Source organism: Aulostomus chinensis, chromosome 23 (assembly GCF_037954235.1).
Source record: "Aulostomus chinensis isolate RoL2024-O1b breed Wild chromosome 23, RoL_Achi_v1.0, whole genome shotgun sequence".
Lineage (NCBI taxonomy): Eukaryota > Metazoa > Chordata > Actinopteri > Syngnathiformes > Aulostomidae > Aulostomus > Aulostomus chinensis.
Window position 1 is genome coordinate 22,055,893 of NC_141342.1, and position 19,858 is coordinate 22,075,750.

The window sequence follows — 19,858 nt, forward strand, 5'->3', positions numbered from 1 at the left end:
TCTCAATCATTTCAAACACTGCTCACAAGTCCAATGGTTATTAATCTTGGTCTTCTCGTCCATGTCCTGTACTGATAATACGCCAAATGTCCAATGAAGCAATGCAAATCTTTTTCTTTAGATTCGAAAGTTAGGGAGAAGCAGAATGATTTCTGGTTGTTCACTGAATATTTAATGACTATTAAAAAGCATGGCTTGAAAACATGTACATGCTTGACATGAAACGTTGAAACAAAGGTCCCTAAAAAACGAATAAATTACATCTTCGACAAACGGCGTCACGGTTTTAGTTCCTACTGTGTGAGAGCTGGTGAGCACCAAGGAAAGCCGACTGAATTCACTAAAAGAACAAGTTAGTGAGAAATTCTAACTGTCTTTTTAAGATCAGAATGGCGTTAAATACAGGATGTACTTAGTAAAAAATGCTAATTAACATCTGGAGTCCTGAGGCAGGCAACGTGTAAGAAATCACATCAGGCCAGTTTTGTTTACAGCACAACTAAAAAGATCTCATGATGCTACAATCCCCCAAGATCCGGCACTTCGGTGACCATGGCAACCAACAACTGCCTTTTAACTTTCTGTTTGAGGGTGTGTGTGTGGGCGGCCATCTGCCTCGACCGGTTAGGGTGTGAGAGAGAAGGAGAGGGAGAGAGAAAGGAAAAGATCTGAAGTAGTAAAAGACAGTAACTTACAAGTGGTTAGAGTTGTGGTTGGCTGTTGTTGAGGACGAGTCTGAGATCAAGCAGAGGAGCACAGACCGGGTGCTGCCCCGCTGCTCTGTGGATTTGCTGCTGAGAGACAAACAATGGTCGGAGAAAACTTGGACTTCTCTCTTCTGTTGAGTGACAGAAGCCCTCAGTGCGAGGCGGCTGACTCAGGGATGTTGTGAGTCTTCAGCAACGACACAAGTGACGTCCGTCCATCAGTGTGCTGGTTGCTCTGTCAAAATGTCGGCGCCGTCTGTTTTCACATCACAATGACAAAGGGGGCCTTCCTGGTCGGCCTCCAGCAGCCTCGTTGCTATACGGCTCCGGTTGCTGCCTCACCCGACACCGAAGTGAACGGCTCAGGTGGGAAGGGAGACCTGCAGAGATCTGAGTGACACTGATGATCCTGCTGTTGTCCAGCTGGATGCTGAAGTCATAACAGTGACAGGCTACCAGCGAGGGGTCCAGCTAACGGATTTAAAGCAAGGCTCTGGTCGTAAATTATTCACAGGTGATCTGGCATTGTTCGGTTTGGCGCGATGACACGACTCCACCCGTGTCCCGCTTTGCTCCTTCCTCATGAATGCCGTTATTTGGATTATGGCCCATAATCGGCTCTTTATTTTAACGAGCCCTAGGGGAGGGCTTCCCCGTGTCTTCCGTGTGTTCACGCCGGCCCCACCGGCGTTCAGTTTTACAGGGGATTCCTGAGAACCCTGACCTCCATGAGTGAAATACGGGCCCTTGGCTGGAACTCAAGTCTGTCACTTAACGGGGGACGCGGACACATGAAATGGCCGTAATAAAAGCAGGCGCCATAAATTCTCAGGGAGGGTGGGAGGCCTGCTTGTCTGCTGTTATGTCAACACTGACCATAATTACAAGGTAATAAGGACACGCTCTAAGTGCTAAATCAATGGTGCTAACAAACTGTTATTTTTAAAGCTGGGATGTGATTGAGTGCTGAAGTGCAGGAGGGGATGGCCACAGGCGCGGTGTCATATGGCTGTGAACTGAGGAGAAAATGCCGATTGTATCAAAGGCGCTCGTCCATCATTATTGATCTCTCACTTACTGTAAAGTGGCTGCATTTTTACTGTATTTGTGTGTTTTTTTCGTGTGTGTGTGTGTGTGCGCATATCTGTGTACCACTGGCAAAGCAAATAAATTAGGAACCTCACCACTCATATGAATCCCATTAGTTCAAGAAAATTAATCTGCGACTCCGCCTCCAGTTCCAGCACCGCCACCTTCCACAGAGCTTGGCGGCGCGCTGATACATGAGGTACAAACACTCGGTGGAATCCATCTTGTGATTCTTGCCCTGGCATTTCATTTCAGATAGCTTGCATTTTTCTAATGCGCATTATGGCTTGACACTGACGCTGTGGAGTGTAATGACAAATGCTGGCCAGCTCGCTGTTTTGCAGAATCAAACACTCGGCTTGATTTAAGCCGTCGATGTTTCCCGCTGCGCTAAAGTGCATCGCCGTCTGTAGGAGCTTCAGGGATGTTTGTTGCTGGATTTGTAATATGACCATCAGATTCATTTATCACGCCAACTATCTTTTCACCCCTCCTCGCCATCCCTGACCACGTGGCCTGCCATGTTCCTCACTAAACCTTATGCTCCTCCTGCATTCTTGCCCTCTAATGTAGGAACCCAGAATCCAAACTCTGGGTTCTACAGGTCAGCTGTCACATTCCTGTATTCCCACAGGCACTCATGGAGAACAACGCTTAAGAGCGCGGGAGAGATTTATGGCACAAACCCGTCCAGGGTCGGTAAAACACTGGTGAGCAGGGCTGCCACATCTCCCTCTTCTCTCCTCTCCCTCCTCCCACCATCCAACCACAGGACAGAGACGCAGACCTCCAGCCAATCCGCTGCGTCCCCGAAAGACGAGGCACGTCACATTCGTACAGAGTCTTTAATTGCAGCTTTGTTGGAGAGGACAAGAGTGTGGACACCACTGACACCTTGTGGCAGTTTTTCGTAGTGTCAGTTATATTCTATTAAAATTTAAACACTGATTCATTATAGATGATATAATTAACTTTATAAATTCTAAAAGTCACCCTGGATGATGTCTCTGCTACCTGTGACGCTCCGGCGGGAAGCTGGTCACATCGGCTGAGCGCCACCGAAGGAAAGAGGCCAAACAATCAGAAGGAAAAGTCAAGCAGGAGAGACAAAGAGGGGGGGGGATCCCTTTCTTCTTTTGTGTGGCCCTGTCCCCCCTCTCTTCCATTTAAAGACCCCGAGCTGCTATTGTGGCCATAGACACCAGGACACTATAGACAGCCAAGACATCCTATTTACCACCCGAAGTAGCGGGGGGCGAGTCTGGGGTCCGGGGTCAAGCAGGAGGCAGCGGTCATCCCCCGGTCAACTACAGTAGGTCATTATTCAGCCCACGCCAATAGCCCAGAACCGCGTCCGAGCGACCCACCCCCAATCCATTCTGCTTAATTATTATAAATGAGGGGCGGCGTAAACAGCCATCATTACACACACTCGGCGGCAAACACAAATCCACTTTAAATTGCTATTAAGTTAAGGAGCGATCTGTAATCCCCGGCGAGCGCTACCACGCTGCAAGTAGGCTTTCTTTTGATTAAATCTCATCATCCTGAGATCTTCCCAAACGCTCCGTCATCTTTCCACTCTGAAGCCAATTCAGTCATTTAATTAAAAGCCCGCTCGGAAAAAAAATGGACACTAAGTAGCCATTTCTGGTGGTGTGGAATTATCATCCGTATTTCCTGATGGCTTCTGACAGGAGGTTTTTTTGCACGTGGCTGTGGAAGCGCTTCAGTGCCGTTGTGGGTGTTTTCAGGACGTTTGAGCAGCCAGGCGGGCTCAGCACCTGACCATCGTCCGACCAAGGTGTCCATGTTTCTTTGTTAGCGTGACCCGTGATGGAGGACGCAGGGATGATGTAGAGGAGAAGAGGATGCTAAGGCTGCTACTGAGGTGGAAAGAGAAGGAGTAGGAAGGAAAGGAGGGAGGGAGGGGGCTAGAAGCGAGGGAGGAGGGAGGGATTGTAACACCCGAGCGGTGGGTTCAGCGGCAGGGCAATGAGAGACTTCCTGCGCTCCATCACGCCCCAAGGCCTGCCTCAGTCAGCTGGTGGCCGAGCGGAGATGCCTCATGTGTCAGACTCATTAGCGGCAACTCGTTTGTGTGTGACGATGAGGAAGGACGAAGGCTGCACTCTCATCCATAGGTATTAAAGCTGAGTTTTGTTTATTTACATGGCGGCAGTGCGACACCCACCTCACCCGTCGTCATTCGCCACATCCTCGACTCACCTTCTCCTGGCTTCAGGCTCGGGTAGCTGTCAGTCCGTCCTGCGGTCGGGGACGTGAGCGATGGGCCCATCAGAATGCCACCATTAGCCAGCCCCCTGAGTGGTAAATAAACGATCGCGCCGGTACACTGCAGGTGTTGTCATGGCAACCCTCTCTGAGTGCCAGCCCCGCCCACACTCATTCTCCGCTTTCTCGGCGAAGGAGTCACCGGGAGGTCAATGAGTCAACGCGCCGCCGCTGCCACGACACGGCGCTGTTGTGATGTGTGTCACCTCTCTCATGGATCCTGGTGCATCTTGGGGACGTTTGATTTCCTCACCCGGAGCGTCTCTGAACACTAATCACCGGGTCCAATCAGTCCCCGCTCAGCTGAAATCTTTGGCCAAACCTCCAGATTTCAGACGTGAAAACTCACAAGCACGTCGACCTCAAAGACAAACGCAGGAAACCAACAGGAGGATGTTGAGGAGTTTCGCTCCGCTTTTGTCATTTGGATAATTTACTCGCCGCGCCTCCCGTGATGTCCTATTACAGCAGGTGTACTCTGGATGAACCCATTTCAAGTATGAGGAAGATGGACTCTGCACGCCTGACAGACTTCCACCGCCATTGGCGCCCACTCTGTGATGTACCAGTTGTATTAAAATGGCGGCGCTGATAATCCAAAAGACCTTTCTCGGGGAGAATTTGAGACCGAGTGCACAGATGGGCGGCAGAGATAAATAAAACTCTCTGTCACTACGGTTGGTGGAATAGTGCTGCGACACCCCCAAGGGAGAGAAAAACTGTTTTGCTGCCTCTCCACGATGCCCCCCCTCGTCCGTATGTCTCCCTCTCCTCCTCCTCTCCTCTCCAGAATGGTTCCACGCCAGAGTTTCACTCGGGCGTCTCTCCTCTACAGGAGCGTAAAAACACCATTTTGGATGCAACTGTCCTCTGTTATGAGCTCAAAAACCCTCAGAGTTCGTCCCCGTCCCTGGGGGGTTCTTAGGGGGACACGAGGAGGCCGGGACAGATCACCACTCTCAGCCCACGCCGGCCAGATGAGAGGACGATCCTGGCAGAATAGTTTATGTCCTGGCTGCGACCTCACACCAACATCACTCCTTTTCGGGGGGGGGGGGGGGGGGGGGGGGTTGGTGTGGCCGGGGGCACGGGGTCTTGATTTGTGAGCTTGATTTCCTCATGAAGAGGAAAGTTCTTCTCTGTCCGTCCATTTGTTAATCCGCCGCATTGTCCTTAGTGTGATTTCTCAGTATTTTGAGGGAATTTCTTCCAAGGTCAAAGGTCACAGCGAGGACAGCTGTAGAATAGACTCGCTGATACAGATGTCAGAGACCGATCTAGTCTCGCTCTCAGCAGGTCAAAGGCCATCAATGTGACAAGTCTCACACCTGTAGGTAAGTTCTCCTGGTAGAACATCTGGTTCCTTGGTCTCCAGGTCAGGGACCTGAAATCAGGTGTGTGGTTCAGGTTCAAGTGTGAAGTCATGTGACCGTGGTGCGATTCCTTCCTGCCAAGGTTCGATCAGCGCTACGAACTGCCGCAGTGGTGTGGTTGGTTTGGAGCAGACGTCAATAAACTCGTCTGAGTGCTGAAGCCTCACTGCTGGATCATCGACACGTCACGCCAAGGCAGAACGAGAACTTGAGATGAGAAGCATCCACGCGTCCAACTGTTGCAGTCAATGCGTGGGTGGTGGCGTTCATGTGCTTGTGAGGAGAACGTTTGATCTGGAGTCGTGGCGGCGGCTCTGGTTTGAAGCTGATGTTGGTCAGTTACAGATGGAGTCCTTGAAAAGAGAGAACAATCATCTGCTGCTGTCGTTTTGTGTGTTGGACATTTTCCTTAAGTTGATACATTAAAACTTGTGTTTTAGAGTTTCAACTAATCAACTCTGAATCGTGGTGATTATCGCTGTCACCTGTGGTGGCCCCCGGAGCCTCTGGTCACGCCGGCGCTGCCCATCTACATCGACCTGTACGCCGGTCCGTTGGTACTAAACACCTCTCATTGATGAAGGTCATATGTGGCTGAAAAATATTGCATTTTATGATTCATTTTGAATTCAACCAACAAAAGAAGATTCGTGTCATTGTTTTATTCTTCCATCAGTACAAAAACAAAAGAATTCATTAAAAAGTTTGAGGCACAGCGCATCGACGCGACCAAAGACGAGTGAAATCAAAGCAGTGTAAACCTGTGCTTTCTTGGAGCCGTGGAAACCTCCAGTGTCTCCAGTCTCAAGTTCTATAAAACGTTCTCGTGTCGTTGTGAAGCAGCAGTGTCAGGTGAGGCGTTTCAGCCTGATGCTTCCTCAGAGATCCATGCTGAGTGGAACATGGCAGCTGTGGGAGGAGCAACCCGGACCTCCTGCTTTGTTCATTTGGGACCGGCAGGTACTTCTGGTTCCATCGTCACAAAGATAACTTGTTCCCACAAATTACTCCAAACATGGGGCAAGGTGTCTGGTTGTCTGAAGAACAAGTTCTGTGGCGCGGGTTTGCATTCTGTTGAATCACGAATGCAGTCGATCATTCTTGCAGAACCGAGCGAGTTTGTTTGAAACGTCTCCATTTTCCTGTTTAGTGTTTCTAACAGTTTATGAGGAGGAACTGGAGACGAGCGCTCCAGTTGAAGGACCTGCCGGCTCCTGCTGGACGCCTGCCCCGGCGTCTGCTGGGGTGTAGAGCAGGAGTGTCGCTGGGTTTCTGTGCGGTGCTGAGACCCTCCTGACTCGTTCAGCTGCTGAGCAGGGCGCCGGCCTGCAGACGAACATCTGAACGGTGTTTTTTTTAACGATACGTTTGATCCCGCTTTGTTTACCAGAACCCTCTGAGACGTCTTGATTTGTTCATTCCAGGAGTACAACATTTACGGCTGGTGGGTCGGCGAGCTGAACGGCGCCATGGGTATCGTCCCCAAAGACTTCCTCCACCCTGCCTACATCTTGTGAGCTGCAGCAGGTACACACACTCTCTTCTCATCACCATTATGGACCATTACTGCGGCCTAATACCCAGAAACTGCCCCCCTGGTGCTCGTCCACGCCACCGCCGAGGTAAATTCACTCGTTGACCTGCCATTTATGGCATCTGCTGGCTGAAAGAAGTACTGCGTTGAGCCATTTAAACGGGGCAACGGGCGCAAATAAACACACGCAACAATCGGCTGATTACAGCGTCAGTTGTCCTATTTAAGAGAGCGCATCTGTAACGGAGTCAGGCGGCGCTACGTGGCATCAGCGCTGAATTATTGATGCTGGTGTTTCTTCCTCTACAGAGCTGCGGCTGAGGCGCCGGCCACCGCGTTCACACTCAGGTTAACCAGTCAGGACATCTGATGTCGTTTGTCTAAGTGTTGTGTTGTGTGGTCATGAGGAAACTAAACCTCAGATAATTTGTGAAAACATTTAACATTCTTATGGTTTGTATGATTTTAAACTAAATGTTTTCGGATTGTGTTTCTCCCATTTTGTCAATAAAATTCATCAACTTAATCATTACAATAAATCATCATAAATAATCGTAGCGATCAATTTGTGCAATTTATTTTACCCGGTGAACCCTTGACAGGACAAAGCCATCAATGATCTGGTGACTTTGTTCAAGTTGCAGTGAATTCATGACGTCAGTGGAGTGGAAACGATTGGTGAGAAAATACAGCACACAAAACACACACACATTTAATTTATATATGTGTGCGTAAATGTAATATTTATGTATGTGTATATATACACACATACATTGAATGTGTGTATATATACACATTAAATATATATTAAATATATACATATATGTATATCTGTGTATATATATATATATATATATACACAGATATACATGTATCTATCTCTACATCTATATAGTTTTAAAATGTGATTGTACATATACATATATACTTGTGTGTATATATAAATATGTGTATATACACACACATATATGTGTATATTTACACACATTTAATTGTGTGTAAATATATATTTATGTATGTGTGTGTGTATATATACACAGTATATATATATATGTATACATACACGTGTATATATACACATATATTCATGTATCTATATCTACATCTGTATAGTTACACATTTGTATATATATATATATATATATTAACGTGTGTATATATGTATAATATAAATATGTAAATACATTTGTGTGTGTGTGTGTGTGTGTGTATATATATATATATATATATATATATATATATATACATGTGTGTGTGTGTGTGTGTGTGTGTGTATATAAATAAATATATAATGTAAATAGGTATATTTGTGTGTGTGTGTAAGAAATGTAAAAGAAGCAGGAACCTTCAGTTGAAACTGGGGGTCCAGTGTCGGCCTTCAGCCACCGGGGGGCAGCATTGCTCCAATGTCTGATCTCAAGTCGGGATCAGAACAGCGTGATTGACAAGTTCATAAATGCTCGATCACAACAGCAAAGGTGGAGAAGTAAACTGAAATCAAAGAGACTAGAAAATTATGAAATTATGGACGACAAAAGAAGCCACAGTTCAGACAAACTAAACTGTTTTTATTGAAATGAAGCCAGAGGGTTACATGTATATTCACATTGGTGATGTCATCGTGCCCGTTAGCTTCATCTGATCAAACCAGTGTTGTTTCACAGACAACCTGTTGAGAGCAGCTGGTCCTGACAACAACCAAACAAGTCAAGAAGAGTGTGAAAGAGCCCCAGGAGTGGAACACGATCAGTTAGCAACACAAGCTCAGTTTGATGCTAACATGAAGCCTCAGAAAAGCTCACTTCTGTGGGGAGCGAAGGCGAACTCGAGGGGTCCCTTTTTAACCCTAACAAATGTTACACACACACACACACACACATAAACAGTGTGACAACAGCAGCCGCCATCTTGCTGCTACCAAGTAGAATTATGAGTGGAGGCTGTGTCCATCTCCTCCTCTTCAGAGTTCAGATGCAACATTTCTTCCAGGCAGCTTCTCTCTGGTGGACGTCCACCGTTCCTGCTGCCAATATTCTTCATAAATCACAAACCAAACATTGATCCTCTGGCAGTTGATCATCACATTCATGAGCTCCGTTAAGACTGGAATCAATATCAGAACTGGCACCAAGTGGTACTGTTCTCAAACTTGAACTATTAATAATTCAATCATTTCAATTTAATTTCAGTTGTGACACGCGTCCGTGTGCTGCAAACGCTCGCACGTCCAATTGGGTTCATGCTCAAACATATTTAGACCCGAATCTGCAAAAGAAGCTGCCCGACCCGGTTCCCGCTGTGACAGGACCAGTCGGGACCAGTTTTGTTCCCCAGTGATCAGGTGGTTCCCGGTCATCTTTATATTCCACTTTCTGAATATTTCAATGTCAAGTTCTGGAAAGGTTCCCCAGTTTCCTCGCCAGCGCGTTATCATGTCAGTGTCAACGTCAAGGTGACATGCAGTCGTATTGTGAATATGTGGAATCGTTGGAAGTCAACTGATAAAAACCCTTGGAAAGTGAAGCGCCTCCAACCGTCTTCAGCTCACCGGCGTCCTGTTAAAGCCTAACTCACCGCAACGTGGATTTGACAAATGGGGACACACGAGTTGACGCGAGGGTCGAGGCCGGTTTCACACTTCCAACCAGTGACCGTCGTGACGACTGAAGCACAAGGAAAGACTTGTTACATGATCAGGACCCAGGAGGATCGTGATGTGGAGCTGTCAAAGTGGGAGGAGCTTCTCCAGTGTACATTCTTCCTTTCACACAACAACAATCTAAACGGTGCCAGTGTTAATCAGCTCTCCATGTTTCATGTTGTGGACTCTGGCGCCCTCTGCTGCCCCAGGAACTCAATCACCCTCCACAGCAGAGGAGCTTTTAAGATGTTAGACACATTGACTATGAAGATATTACTTTGAAAGAGATTTAAAAACACCATCAACACAACTGACCTGTTGAACTAATGCACCTCTACATCACGAGTCTCCTCTTTGGCGTCCATCGACGGCGAGGGCGGTGCTTCCTGCTCCACAAATTTGCTATCGGCGACTTCAGAACCCGTCTCTAAGACACTGAAGTCGCTGTTTTCAGTCAAATCTCCAGTCCCGACGCTGAGGTCCAGAGAGCTGCTCAGGTCCCTGAGGTCAGCGAGGTCAGCGAGGTACCGCCGGTCCTTCTGGGCCGGGCATCCGTTCTCCTGGAGGTCCAGGATGACCTTTTCCTCCATGTCTGACCAATGAGGAGCGACCTCAGTTGTCATGTAGTCAGTTGCTACATCGGCCTCGTCAAGGCTTTCTTCATCGCTAACCTTGACGATGCTCTCGTTGGAGGACGGCAGCGACTGATCATCCCCGTCGTCAGGCTTCTCGTTGTCGCTCACCGCCAAACTTGGCTGCTGTTCTACGTCGTCATGTGTCCCCTCCGGTACAAGGTGATTCCCTTGAAGGGTCGTCTCCTCTTCGTTTACAAGTTTATCACTATTTTCTTGGCCCCGCCCACCTGACTGCTCCTCAGGACAGGGGACATCTGGGATGGGACCGGCAGTACCGCTGGTAGGATCCGGACCATCAAGCTCAGAGGTGACGCGATCAAGTGAAACCTGGTTTTGACAGCAGATGTCCTCCAGGTCTACACTCAGCTCCCTTGAGTCATGATTGGTAAAACCTGAAATCCCTTCAGAGTTCCCGGGTTTGCTGGCAGAATCGTCCCGCTGTCCCTCCTCGTCCGTTACGCCTGGATGAGACGCCATTTGTCGTATTGTGTCTAATATCGTCACCTTTTCTACAGTACCGCCCTCCTTGTCTACGCCGGCCACCATGGGCGAGTGCACCTCCACCGGTGTGAGTATTTGGCAGCTCTTCTGCTGGCTGTCCTCTGCTGGGTCATCTGGTCTATCACCCAGAAAGAAAATGGGCTCCACAGGCCCGCGTTTCTCTACCACAGCCTCGAGAAGGTGGTTCCTCTGCAGGACCCGGACGCAGGACTTGTCCTTGTGTTGTAACCCGTCTGAGTCCAGGTCGCAGCACTCCAGTAAATCCTCGCCATGTGAGGCTGGCTCGGGGGTCGTGTTCGTTGGTCTAGTTTGTGGTTGATGAGGAGCTGGGCTGCAAAGTGGGAATGAAAAATGTTTTTACTTTTACATTTTCATGAGGTAAACTAAATTTTTACGTGAAAATGTTCATCATGTGTCATCACCTGTCTATCTGGTCGACCAATCACCTACCTGTCTCACTTCCTGTCTATGTTTAGGGATCCTTAAAAGGAACAACTCCAATACACCTAGTTGTAGGGCTGGAGTCGACTGGTCGATTGAGTCGTACATACGTTCTGCTTCGACCAAAATTCTGACTGGTCGACTTTTTTGCCACGTTAATTTCATCAGGAGGAAAGTACCAAGTGCTAATGGGGGTGTTTTCAAAGCACCCCTGTTTCACAGATAACAATCTATCTTTGAACCCCCCCTTGTTTTGCTATTTTGGACTCGCCCGACCCGCTTGAGACGGTTTCATTCCAAGTCAGTCCTCGTCCCCCACGTCAAAGACGTCTGCAGCGTGGCAGCATTTCATGAAAACAGATCATGGGAAAAAAGGTGAATGCAAAGTTTGCCAGCACCAGTTTTCATGTCACAGCTCCACCACAAACACCACGTGTCACCGAGCAACGGTGAGCTAACGTGTCCACCTCAGGTTGCCTGTCAGTTTTGAGTACATGAACGCATCAGAATTGACATTTCAGTGTTTTAGTCTAATAATTGTCGTCGTCTTCCGCTTATTCCTTACTAGTAAGGGTCGCGGGGGGTGGAGCCTATCCCAGCATCAACGGGCGAGAGGCGGGGTTCACCCTGGACAGGTCGCCAGTCCATGGCAGGGCCAACACATAGAGACAGACAACCATTGGCTCTCCCAGCCACGCCTACGGTCAATTTAGAGTCTGGATTAACCTGGTCCCTCTTGATGTCTTTGGACTGTGGAGGAAGCTGGAGTACCAGAGAGAACCCAGCAGGAACAGGGAGAACATGGAGACTCACCCAGAAAGACCCCGTGCTGCAGCCGGGGCTCCACCCACAACCTTCTTGCTGTGAGGCCACAGTGAGGACCACTGCTCCACCCACAACCTTCTTGCTGTGAGGCCACAGTGCTGACCACTGCTCCACCTACAGCCCTGTCTAATAATTGTTTTGTTTTAATTGTAAAAATTCTTACCGTGGACTTGCCTTTTGTGTTTGAGAGTAAAGTTTTAAGTTAAAAGTCTATTTGTGTCTCAGCCGCGATGCTGAGCTCCTGTGTTCAGTCTGGCTCTGTCAGGACCAACGATGGCGTCGCTCAGTTGTTATAACCTGACAGAAACAATTGTCTCAATGTTCCTCAGCAGGTTTTGTGCTGATAGTTGACACAGTTGAGTTTTCATGTATAAAATTAGTCCATTTTTAGTCCAAATTTGAGGGCTTCAGTCGACCAAGAATTTCTTTGGGTGATCACAGCCCTACCAAGTTGTAGTTAAAAGCTCGTACTGTCCATGTCATCATTTCCTCCACTGTGCTGAATAATGGAGCTGAGACCCAGGCTAGTCAGCTTAGCCCAATGGCTGGTAGTGGGTGGGAAGTGTTAGCATCAGCTAGCTCAGGTTCAGGCTAGTCAGCTTAGCCCAATGGCTGGTAGTGGGTGGGAAGTGTTAGCATCAGCTAGCTCAGGTTCAGGCTAGTTAGCTTAGCTCAGTGGCTGGTAGTGGGTGGGAAGTGTTAGCATCAGCTAGCTCAGGTCCAGGCTAGTTAGCTTAGCACAGTGACTGGTAGTGGGTAGGAAGTGTTAGCGTAGCTCCGTCTCCGCGACGAATCGTGGCCCGAGCATACCTCTCCATGGACTCGTACGAAACAGTCAGACTGGGCTCCTTCATTGGATCGTCCTCCTGAGCCTGAGCCAAGCCCCGGTTGGAGGAGGCATAGGTGAGGATGGCGTCTGTCACGGAGTAAGGGGTGTGGCCCTGTACGCAGTCCTGGATATGTCCGACGGGCAGCTGGGTCTGCAGGAAGAGGTGGAGCTGGCTGTCGGACAGACACACCGTCATGTGCACCACCCTGAGCCACGAACACAAGCAAACAATGCAGGAATTAGGATCACAAAATGAAACGTGTCGCTTCAACACGCATGGCAGATTTATGTTCAGATAAAAAAAGGACTGACTGATCCAGGAAGGCCTGGAGTCCCTGCCGTCTCCTCTCCAGGAAGTCCTCACTGCTGAAAGAGAAGAATGACTTTCCTGGAAGGTCTGGGACGGGCCTGCGAGGACAGACACAAGATGGTGAATAACAGAGTTTCTGTGTTCAGTGAGTTTCTGATGTGGGTGAAAGAATGACGACTGCATCTTCACTAATGAACCCTCTGACGATGCTGGAAGCCTGGATGCTACAGTTAGCAGTGCTACGCTAACGTTAGCCTATGGAGGAGCTACACCAGGGTCACATGTTAGCAACCAACATTGTTCAGACTCTCCACCATCCACCGGTCTGGTGTTTACTGGTGGATCTGATTTAGAACTGAACCTCCACCATCCACCAGTCTGGTGTTTACTGGTGGATCTGATGTAGAACTGAACCTGCTGATGTCTCCAGCTGCTGGGAACCACACAGCTGTTTACAGGTCCCTGATCTGGAGACCAGGGAACCAGACGTTCCCCCAGGAGAACTGGTGCCACTCCTCCCTGCACCAGTCTAATGGTAAACAAGTCATTTTGGGGACTGCAATAGTTTAAGAACCGTTCATTTACCAAAACTGATTTGGTAAATGAACGGTTCTCTTCTTGCCACTGAAAACTCTCCCATGTCTACTTACACCAAGCCAGCGTTCTTCTGCATCTTCTTCTTGAGCCACACGAACTCGCTGTAGCGGCGCCGCACACAGGACGTCTTGGCGGTGAAAGCTTTACTGTTGGTCTGGAGGTGGACAACAAATCCTGTGTTATGGTTCTAATGGTTGACTCCTGCTGACATTCCCTGTCAGACGTGATCTCATCATTCATCTGCTCTGTTTTAATGTCAACATAAAGTCCTGCGTCTCCATGGAAACAACATGATTGAGGTTGGAACTCTTCACAACACTCGGAGCAGCTCCACTCAGTTGCCTTGTCATACATCATTGAAGCAACATGGATTTTCTTTGATTCAATCTGGAAACTAAAACCCTGAAGGTGCTGTCCCTGCTCTGCAGACGATACTCAGCCACGTGAAAGCCAGCGGCTGACTAAGCTAGCATGTCACCGTCGTGCACGCAGGGGAAATACAGTCCAGCTACTTTCAAGAAGAAAACTACTGTTGTATGCGTGTGTTCACCCTGCAGTTACAGGATGAATTCAGGACCGGTTTGTGAACTGGAATGGAGGTTACTGAGGGTTGACGCCACCGTCATGTCCACAAACACGCTTTGGAGCAGAGACCTTGCAGGTCGAGAGGCCAGCCTGCAGGTCAGACACTCGTGGAGTCAGGTGACTGATCTGTGCTGTGTTGGATGGTTTTCACGGGGCTGATCCCAACACGCCATCCCGGCTGAATTCATTTTCACCCTCAGCAGAACTAAAACGTCGTCACATGTTCTGCTAACATGTGACGCTGATGTTTGCTGACTGGACATAATCAATCACACGCTGGTGAAGGTCTTCCCTCGTTCACTCTCCTCACAGAGCCGCTCTGACACTTCGATGATGGCGCCCCTACACCTACGCTGGTGCGGACGATCGTATTTCATCTCCCTCTTGAAAGAGCTGGAACTCGAACTGTGCTCAGGGCCGCTCAATTCTCCGGGAGGAGCCAAGCGCTTCCTTTGACCTCCTGATCAGAGATTAAACGGCTCTTTGAAGGCAGAGAAACAACATCCATGACAAACGCGTAGGACGACCACGTGAGGTCACAAGACCTCATGAGTCAACACACGTCCGTGTCAGCGGGAAGCCTTCCTGCTGCTGACTCAGCATTCCTCAACACACACATCGCCTGCTGGCCAGCAAATGAAAGGAAACGATGTGCTGAGGAGCAGCGACGTTCCCGTCTGTGCAGCTGCCGGCTGGAGCGTGAAGGCAGAGGACTCGCGCCATCCCGCACCACGACATCTTTCATACTCACATGAAGGAATATCTTGTAGTCCACGTATGAATTCCAGGAGCCCTCGTTCTGGACCCGGGGATCCTGGACCCGCACTGCAACAAACTCCTGGAGGCCACAAACAAACACCCGGTGTAAAAAGGACCCACAGAACCCTGAGTGTGTTGGTTGTACAGGAACACATGGAAATGACTGTATAAGCACACACACACACAAACACACACACTCTGCCTCCGCAGAGTTATGACAAATTCCTTGCAGGCTTTCATACATCACAACTGTTCTTTGCTGTTTACACTGAGATTAACTTCTGAATAGAGAAAAAAGAAAAATGTGTAGGATTTTAGCCACAAGACGGAATTTTCCTCCATGGAACCTGCGGCCTAGAAGAACCACGGTTGCTCCTCCCCCAGGAGACGTGTGGCCGCCGCTTGGTAACGTTTGCTGCTACTGCATTTAGTTGTTGCCACAAGGTGTGCGACCCCTGATGTGTTAAGTCATGGCCATGAGATGATAGGAGAACCTGCTCAGAACCTTAGATTTGTGACGATAGGAGAACCTGCTCAGAACCTTAGATTTGTGACGATAGGAGAACCTGCTCAGAACCTTAGATTTGTGACGATAGGAGAACCTGCTCAGAACCTTAGATTTGTGACGATAGGAGAACCTGCTCAGAACCTTAGATTTGTGACGATAGGAGAACCTGCTCAGAACCTTAGATTTGTGACGATAGGAGAACCTGCTCAGAACCTTAGATTTGTGACGATAGGAGAACCTGCTCAGAACCTTAGATTTGTGACGATAGGAGAACCTGCTCAGAACCTTAGATTTGTGACGATAGGAGAACCTGCTCAGAACCTTAGATTTGTGACGATAGGAGAACCTGCTCAGAACCTTAGATTTGTGACGATAGGAGAACCTGCTCAGAACCTTGGATTGTGGGGACAAGTTTTATCTCCAGGGGACAAAATAAATCTGCCTCACTTTAGCTGTTCCAGCGTTCCGCTGAGGTGAGGAACCGAGGGTGTGGTCACGTTCAGAGATGAGTGAGCGCGTGAAGGCGACTTACATCTTCCTGGTTGCTGATCATCCTACGCGCTGCACTGCACACAGGAGACATCAGAGAACAGACGATCAATAATCAGATCGGACCTTCAGAGGTGATCAATCATCTTCCAACAAGCAGCAACAGAAGGAAGCGCACAAAGGCTCGTTTACTGAATCTCGCTTCTGCTTTCTCCGACCCACCCCTGGGAGCCTCCAGCTGGCGGCTCAGAATAACACCTCCTCTGTTCCAGGCAGCGAAGTCGATGACTTCTCGTTTGTTTTTGGTTTTTTTTCTCATCAACAATCCAAAATCTGAAGATAACCCCAACTCTGACCCTTGATCAGTCACATGGAGGAAGAGCTGACTCCCACAAACAGGCTGCCATCAAACCCTGGTGCTTCCCTGCCTGGAGGTCTGAAGGCTGCAGGTGTTACAATGAATCAGTTTCCTCTGACAGGCGACACACGGGTCGGTCCAGGAGCAGGGACCCGATCTCACAGGGGAACAGAGTCCACCAGATCAGTGACGCCGCTCAGCCCCCCCTTCACAGGAAAACTTTTCATCAATAGCATGAACACAGTTTTTTTCCCAGCATGCCTCACATTTTTCCTCACACACGTTTGAATTGAATCGTTCTGCGTCACTGTCCTTCTGAAATGTGTTGACACTTCAACGTTGTCCTGAAGACGCTGCATGAGTAACATCATTGTAGTATTGTAGTATTACCACTCGCAGTATTACCACTCGCAGTATTACCACTAGTAGTATTACCACTCGCAGTATTACCACTAGTAGTATTACCACTAGTAGTATTACCACTCGTAGTATTACCACTCGTAGTATTACCACTAGTAGTATTACCACTCGTAGTATTACCACTCGTAGTATTACCACTTGTAGTATTACCACTAGTAGTATTACCAATAGTAGTATTACCACTCGTAGTATTACCTCAAGTAGTATTACCACAAGTAGTATTACCACTAGTAGTATTACCACTCCTATTATTACCACTAGTAGTATTACCACTAGTAGTATTACCACTCGTAGTATTACCACTCGTAGTATTACCACTCGTAGTATTACCACTTGTAGTATTACCACTCGCAGTATTACCACTCGCAGTATTACCACTCGCAGTATTACCACTCGCAGTATTACCACTAGTAGTATTACCACTAGTAGTATTACCACTCGTAGTATTACCACTCGTAGTATTACCACTCGTAGTATTACCACTTGTAGTATTACCACTAGTAGTATTACCAATAGTAGTATTACCACTCGTAGTATTACCTCAAGTAGTATTACCACAAGTAGTATTACCACTAGTAGTATTACCACTCCTATTATTACCACTAGTAGTATTACCACTCGTAGTATTACCACTCCTATTATTACCACTCGTAGTATTACCACTCCTATTATTACCACTCGTAGTATTACCACTCGTAGTATTACCACTCCTATTATTACCACTAGTAGTATTACCACTCCTATTACTACTATCACTAGTAGTATTTCCACTATTACCTCTCTTATTATTATTATCACTAGTAGTATTACCACTAGTAGTATTACCACTAGTAGTATTACCTCTCCTATTATAACCACTAGTAGTATTACCACTCCTATTACTACTATCACTAGTAGTATTTCCACTATTACCTCTCTTATTATTATTATCACTAGTAGTATTACCACTAGTAGTATTACCACTAGTAGTATTACCTCTCCTATTATTACCACTAGTAGTATTACCACTCCTATTACTACTATCACTAGTAGTATTTCCACTATTACCTCTCTTATTATTATTATCACTAGTAGTATTACCACTAGTAGTATTACCACTAGTAGTATTACCTCTCCTATTATTACCACTAGTAGTATTACCACTCCTATTACTACTATCACTAGTAGTATTTCCACTATTACCTCTCTTATTATTATTATCACTAGTAGTATTACCACTAGTAGTATTACCACTAGTAGTATTACCTCTCCTATTATAACCACTAGTAGTATTACCACTCCTATTACTACTATCACTAGTAGTATTTCCACTATTACCTCTCTTATTATTATTATCACTAGTAGTATTACCACTAGTAGTATTACCACTAGTAGTATTACCTCTACTATTATTACCACTAGTAGTATTACCACTCCTATTACTACTATCACTAGTAGTATTTCCACTATTACCTCTCTTATTATTATTATCACTAGTAGTATTACCACTAGTAGTATTACCTCTCCTATTATTACCACTCCTATTATTACCACTCGTAGTATTACCACTCGTAGTATTACCACTCCTATTATTACCACTAGTAGTATTACCACTCCTATTACTACTATCACTAGTAGTATTTCCACTATTACCTCTCTTATTATTATTATCACTAGTAGTATTACCACTAGTAGTATTACCTCTCCTATTATAACCACTAGTAGTATTACCACTCCTATTACTACTATCACTAGTAGTATTTCCACTATTACCTCTCTTATTATTATTATCACTAGTAGTATTACCACTAGTAGTATTACCACTAGTAGTATTACCTCTCCTATTATTACCACTAGTAGTATTACCACTCCTATTACTACTATCACTAGTAGTATTTCCACTATTACCTCTCTTATTATTATTATCACTAGTAGTATTATCATGAACATTATTGACATTACTAGTAATAGTAGTAGTAGTGGTAGTGGTAGTAGTAATATGGGCCACCAATGAACTGGAACCCAACTAGCAGCAGTTTCTGCCTCGATCACCACTGGTAGTCATGAGTTCAGCCGACTGAACCGGTGAAGCTGCCGGGGGCTCCGGGGGGGAAGCCGAGGTCAAATGTTCCCCCCACTGAACGGCTTTGAAACGGCACCGACCCTCCCCTCGTCGGTCTTCCGGCCTGCCTGAACACTTGGTTCAGCTCGCGGTCCGTTAGCGACATGCTACAAGGCGCGAACAGCCGTTAACGAAGACTCACTTTCACCAGCTGTCGGTTCGCTGCTCCGGTGGATTCCAGCCCGGTGTTCCTGAGGTTCTCCTGGTGGTCCACGGTTCATTCGAGCTCACAGTCCTCCGGTCCAGAGGCTCGTAGTACCGGGAGCCTCCTGGATCCATTTCGCAAGTCACAGGGAGCGCTGGTGCGTCACACCATGACGTCACCGCTTCCGAGAGAATGTGCGCAGGTGCGAGAGGGGGCGGGGCGATCATTTCTACTTATTTATTCAGGTATTAATTTGTCTATGTTTTGAGAAAACGTACAAGTTGCTTTGTTTTATTCTCATTTTTCTTCGTTTCCCTTCAATGAAACCGAAGGCGTGATCCTGTCGTCATGATGCGCAGAACAGACAAGACTGGGTCACTCAAGCTAGTTCATTCATATTTAGTGATTTCTGAATATCGAATGACTTCACTTCGAGGATGAAGAGGACGAAGAAAAGATTTCTTCCTCACAACCTGAGACGTTTGGACCGGCTGTGATTCGACAACATCCAGAATTAAATAAATCATAAACAAGACTGTATTTGCTTTTCAACACACCAAATGAATCCGGAAATGTTGACCGCAGTAACACATCAATGTATATGTTGTGGGGATGTGGAGATTAATCGATATGGATCGTGGTCGCGACACAAACGTGCGCGATGCGAGTGCATCGATTCATTCAGTGTGTATCGGTACAATGACGGCTGAAGTTCG

The 19,858-nt window shown here is 47.2% G+C and overlaps 2 protein-coding genes across 4 annotated transcripts in view; one reads left to right on the forward strand and one right to left on the reverse strand.

The window, feature by feature from the left end:
• The window catches only part of skap1 (src kinase associated phosphoprotein 1), a 34,514-nt gene extending 26,967 nt beyond the window's left edge, over nt 1-7,547 (forward strand). The window contains exons 12-13 of the mRNA XM_086195760.1: nt 6,889-6,991; nt 7,308-7,547. Coding sequence (XP_086051886.1) covers nt 6,889-6,981 — 93 coding nt within the window. The 3' untranslated portion in view covers nt 6,982-6,991; nt 7,308-7,547. The remainder of the gene's footprint in view (nt 1-6,888; nt 6,992-7,307) is intronic.
• A 1,007-nt stretch (nt 7,548-8,554) lies between these two features.
• snx11 (sorting nexin 11) lies at nt 8,555-19,317 on the reverse strand. Of its 3 annotated transcripts, XM_086195550.1 has the most exons (7): nt 19,140-19,317; nt 16,162-16,195; nt 15,114-15,200; nt 13,831-13,931; nt 13,183-13,278; nt 12,852-13,076; nt 8,555-11,106 (listed from the first exon to the last, which is right to left on the reverse strand). In XM_086195550.1, the coding sequence occupies exons 2-7, from the start codon at nt 16,180-16,182 to the stop codon at nt 9,963-9,965; spliced, it is 1,674 nt and encodes a 557-aa protein (XP_086051676.1). In that variant the 5' UTR covers nt 16,183-16,195; nt 19,140-19,317; the 3' UTR covers nt 8,555-9,962. The 3 variants fall into 3 exon arrangements, with proteins under 3 accessions (XP_086051676.1, XP_086051678.1, XP_086051677.1); XM_086195552.1 differs by lacking the exon at nt 16,162-16,195; XM_086195551.1 differs by lacking the exon at nt 19,140-19,317 and having other exon boundaries at nt 16,077-16,195.
• Nucleotides 19,318-19,858: the final 541 nt, after the last annotated feature.

Coding starts and splice junctions, on each gene's coding strand:
- snx11 (XM_086195550.1), bottom strand. CDS start 16,182: ATGATCAGCAACCAGGAAGAT. Junction 13,077..13,182: donor CTCCAGGCCTTCCTGGATCA/GTCAGTCCTTTT, acceptor TTCGTGGCTCAG/GGTGGTGCACATGACGGTGT. Junction 11,107..12,851: donor TCGTACGAGTCCATGGAGAG/GTATGCTCGGGC, acceptor CCCACTTTGCAG/CCCAGCTCCTCATCAACCAC.